Raw genomic sequence first — 4,326 nt, 5'->3', positions numbered from 1 at the left:
AAGTATATTCGGGGTTTACCAAGGCGAATCCAAGATTCAGTTCAAAGTAGTGCTCCTAAGACTCTTCGCGAGGCTATTGTTCTTGTTGCATCCTTGTCTGACAACCACGTCAAGGCAGGAACCTTCAAAATCAGCAAGAAGGCTACCGAGAAAACCGAGGCCGAACCTTCCAAAGAGGTCAAGGCCGAAGCCACACCCAAGCCAAACCGCTACAACAACAACAACAACAACCACTCTAAGAAACGAAAGCAAAACTATGCCTTAACCCAACCAAACCCACCACAACTCCAATACCCACAAACCCAAACCCAAAACCTTCAAACTCCCCCTCTAAAGAAACCTTACCACGGTCCTCACCCGTTTTGCCAAATCTACCAATGACACCATCAACCCGGCATCCCTTGCCGTCAATGCACCCATTGTGGCCGTTACAGACACCTACTAGGCGCATGTTTCGAATTTATGCGTACCCAACCAACCCTCGCCAAACCACCTCGTATTCCCCACACCTTCAACCAAAACCGTGTCTTAACCCTAGCTCGACCTATCACTCAAGCTTACCCCACCCCTCGAGCCTGTTTCATTTATGGAGATCCTAGTCATTTCCGCAATGCGTGTCCACGACTCGCGTATCAGGCCCAAATGGTTGCTCAGCCTGTGTATCCTGCTCAAGCCTATCAAGTTCAAGCTTACCAACCCCCAGCTCCGCAGATCATGTCAAATCAAGTTATTCAACCGGTTCAAGCCAATCAAGCCTCAACTTCTCAAGCTACACCAGCCGTCCCCAATGCTCGTAGGAGGGCATTTGTGATCAATGCAAATCAAGCTCAACATAACAACGATGTGGTGAACGGTACGTTCTTGGTTAATAACGTCTATGCATCCATTTTATTTGATACCGGTGCCGATATGAGTTTTGTGTCGTTCGATTATGAGACGATGCTTTCTTCGTCTTGTTCTAAGCTCGAAAATTCCTTTATAGTTGAAGTCGCAAACGGTAAAAATATCTCGATTGATTCGGTGATTCATGGTTGCACCCTAAATCTCAACGACTATGATTTCTCCATCGACCTCATTCCTATGCAACTCGGGAGTTTCAATATCATAGTAGGCATGGATTGGTTAGCTCAATACCGTGCCGAAATCGTGTGCTTTGAAAAGTATATTCGGATTCCTCTTAACGAAGATCGGATTTTGCGTATTTTCGGTGAAAAGCCTTCTAAAGGGCTCAAACTTATGTCGTGTACCCAAGCCCAAAAATACTTACGTAAAAAGTATGTGGCTTTCCTTGCCAACGTCATGGAAAAAAAACCCGAAAAGAAGACAATAAAAGACATTCCGGTGGTTCGTAATTTTCCCGAAGTTTTCCCTGACGACGTTTCTGGTTTACCTCCTACTCGTGAAGTGGAATTTTGTATTGATCTCGTGCCCGGTGCGAATCCTGTCGCCTAAGCTCCTTATTGTCTCGCACCTATGGAAATGCAAGAAATGGCGAGTCAACTCCAAGAAGTCTCCAGCAAGGGTTTCATTCGCCCAAGTTCGTCACCTTGGGGCGCACCTGTGCTTTTCGTTAAAAAGAAGGACGGTTCCTTTCGAATGTGTATTGACTATCGTGAACTCAAAAAACTCACGATTAAGAACCGTTACCCTTTACCTAGAATTGACGACCTTTTCGATCAACTTCAAGGCGCATCTTGCTTTTCAAAAATCGATCTTCGTTCGGGTTATCACCAATTGCGCGTTCATGAGGATGATATACCGAAAACCTCCTTTCAAACTCGCTACGGTCATTACAAGTTTATGGTTATGCCATTCGGCTTGACCAATGCACCTGCGGTATTTATGGATCTCATGAACCGCGTGTGCAAGCCTTATCTTAATAAATTCGTGATAGTGTTCATCGACGACATTCTCATTTACTAGAAATCTAAATTTGAGCATGAAATGCATCTGCATGATATCCTCAAATTATTGAAGAAGGCGCAACTTTTTGCCAAGTTTTCCAAGTGTGAGTTCTGGTTAAACGTAGTCCAATTCCTTAGTCACATCGTTAACGAAAAAGGCATTCATATCGATCCTGTGAAAATAGAAGCTGTTAAAAACTGGAAGACTCCTACTTCACCCACGGAAGTTCGATCCTTTCTTGGTCTTGCCGGTTATTACCGCCGTTTCGTTTTGAATTTTTCCAAGATTGCTTTGCCTCTCACCGCATTAACTCGTAAGGGTAAACCTTATGAGTGGGGGGCTATGCAAGATGAAGCTTTCCAAACCTTAAAGCGTATGCTTTGCGATGCTCCTATCCTAGCCCTTCTCGAAGGAAACGAGGATTTTGTTGTCTATTGTGATGCCTCGAATCAAGGTCTCGGTTATGTTTTCATGCAACGAGGCAAGGTTATTGCCTATGCGTCACGACAACTTAAGGTTCACGAGAAGAATTAGACGACACACGACCTTGAGCTTGGTGCTGTTGTATTCGCGTTGAAAATATGGAGGCACTATTTGTATGGAACAAAATGTGTGGTATTCACCAACCACAAGAGCCTCCTACACATTTTCGACCAAAAGGATTTAAATATGAGGCAACGACGATGGGCCGAACTCCTTAGCGACTACGATTGCGAAATACGTTACCATCCCGGTAAAGCAAACGTAGTGGCTGATGCCTTTAGTCGCAAAACCCATGTTAAGAGCATTCTTCTCCAATGCGTTGTTATTCTAACTGACCTTCAGCTACGTATCTTTGAAGCCCAACACATCTCGGTCACCAAAGGCAATATGTACAAAGAGATGTCGTGTGGTGCTGAACTCCAACTCAAAACTAAGTGTGATGGTTTGCTTTACATTCTTAATCGTCTTTGGGTCCCGGATCGTGACAACCTTCGCACAGTTATCATGGACGAAGCTCATAAGTCACGATATTCTGTCCACCCCGGTGCAGATAAGATGTACTTCGACCTTCGTTCTACTTTCTGGTGGCCCTGCATGAAGAAAGATATCGCTGTCTATGTCGGGAAATGTCTAACATGTGCCAAAGTAAAAGCCGAGCATCAAAAGTCTTCGGGTTTGCTCGTGCAACCTGTTATTCCAGTTTGGAAGTGGGAGAACATTGTGATGGACTTCGTCACAAAACTTCCAACCACAAAGAGGCAGCATGATAGCATATGGGTAATCGTCGATCGATTAACCAAATCAGCCCATTTCATTCCCATTCGAGAGAAACTTCCAATCAATCAGCTTGCTCAAATCTATGTCAACGAGATTGTTTGTCGCCATGGTATACCTTTGAGTATCATTTCTGATCGTGATGGTTGCTTTGTGTCTCACTTTTGGAAATCGCTTCAAACTGCTTTGGGAACCCGTTTAGATCTTAGCACCGCTTATCATCCTCAAACGGATGGTCATTCGGAACGAACCATTCAAACCCTTGAGGATATGCTAAGAACTTGTGTACTTGACTTTGGTGGTAATTGGGACACTCATCTTCCGTTGATTGAGTTGTCGTACAACAATAGCTACCACTCGAGCATCAACATGGCTCCATTTAAGGCACCGGGCGCAAATGTCGTTCTCCTATTTGTTGGAACGAGATCGGAGAATCCCAGCTCACCGGACTTGAAATGGTACAAGAGACCACCGACAAAATTGCTCAAATCCGTAATAACCTGCTCGCTGCTAGAAGTCGCCAAAAGTCTTACGCTGATAAGCGACGACGACCCTTGGCATTCGAAGTTGGTGACCTTTTTCTCCTCAAGGTTTCACCTTGGAAAGGAGTGGTCCGTTTCGGTATGAAGGGTAGACTAGCACCTTGTTTTGTTGGTCCATTTAAGATTCTTGAACGAATCGAATACGTAACCTATCGCCTAGAGTTTCCACAAGAACTTCAAGGCATTCATGTCACACCCCGTTGAGAGATTTGCGGAAGCGTAAAACGGAAATGTAACAGACATCTTTGGTATCAACCACATTGTTTATAAAGAACAATACAAACTAGTTTATAATATTTTACATCGATCTAACTTTGTTTATAACTAGGTGATACAAACTAAATCCAGCCCGTTAAGCGGCTTTACTTCGTATTAGCACACTTGCATCAATTCACCCAGTATTGATCGCAAGTCAAACACGTAGCACATTGACTTTCTAGTCCGAGTCCGGTATACCTAAAAAACATGTTAAACGGGTCAACTACAAATAGTTGGTGAGTTTCACGAGTTTCAAGAAATCAGTTGTGCGTACAACAATCACAGTTGTAAATACGCAAGTATGTATGTGTGTACGTTCACAAGTATGTTTGTTTGTATGTTTATGATGTAATTATGCTAAGCT

General features: G+C 43.8%; 1 protein-coding gene across 1 annotated transcript; it reads left to right on the top strand.

Annotated features, from left to right (window-relative positions):
- Positions 1-909: 909 nt before the first annotated feature.
- LOC143580277 (uncharacterized) lies at positions 910-1,452 on the top strand. Its single transcript, XM_077063359.1, has one exon. It carries the CDS (start codon positions 910-912, stop codon positions 1,450-1,452), a length of 543 nt encoding a protein of 180 aa, XP_076919474.1.
- The last annotated feature ends 2,874 nt before the right edge of the window (positions 1,453-4,326 follow it).

The sequence above is a fragment of the Bidens hawaiensis genome, unplaced genomic scaffold, assembly GCF_021521415.1.
Source record: "Bidens hawaiensis isolate Kalapana, Puna unplaced genomic scaffold, B.hawaiensis_p1.1 tig00001463_1, whole genome shotgun sequence".
Lineage (NCBI taxonomy): Eukaryota > Viridiplantae > Streptophyta > Magnoliopsida > Asterales > Asteraceae > Bidens > Bidens hawaiensis.
This window is presented reverse-complemented; position numbering and strand designations above follow the sequence as displayed.

Excerpts from the sequence above, each read along its gene's own strand:
- LOC143580277 (XM_077063359.1), top strand. The coding sequence starts at position 910 with ATGAGTTTTGTGTCGTTCGATTATGAGACGATGCTTTCTTCGTCTTGT.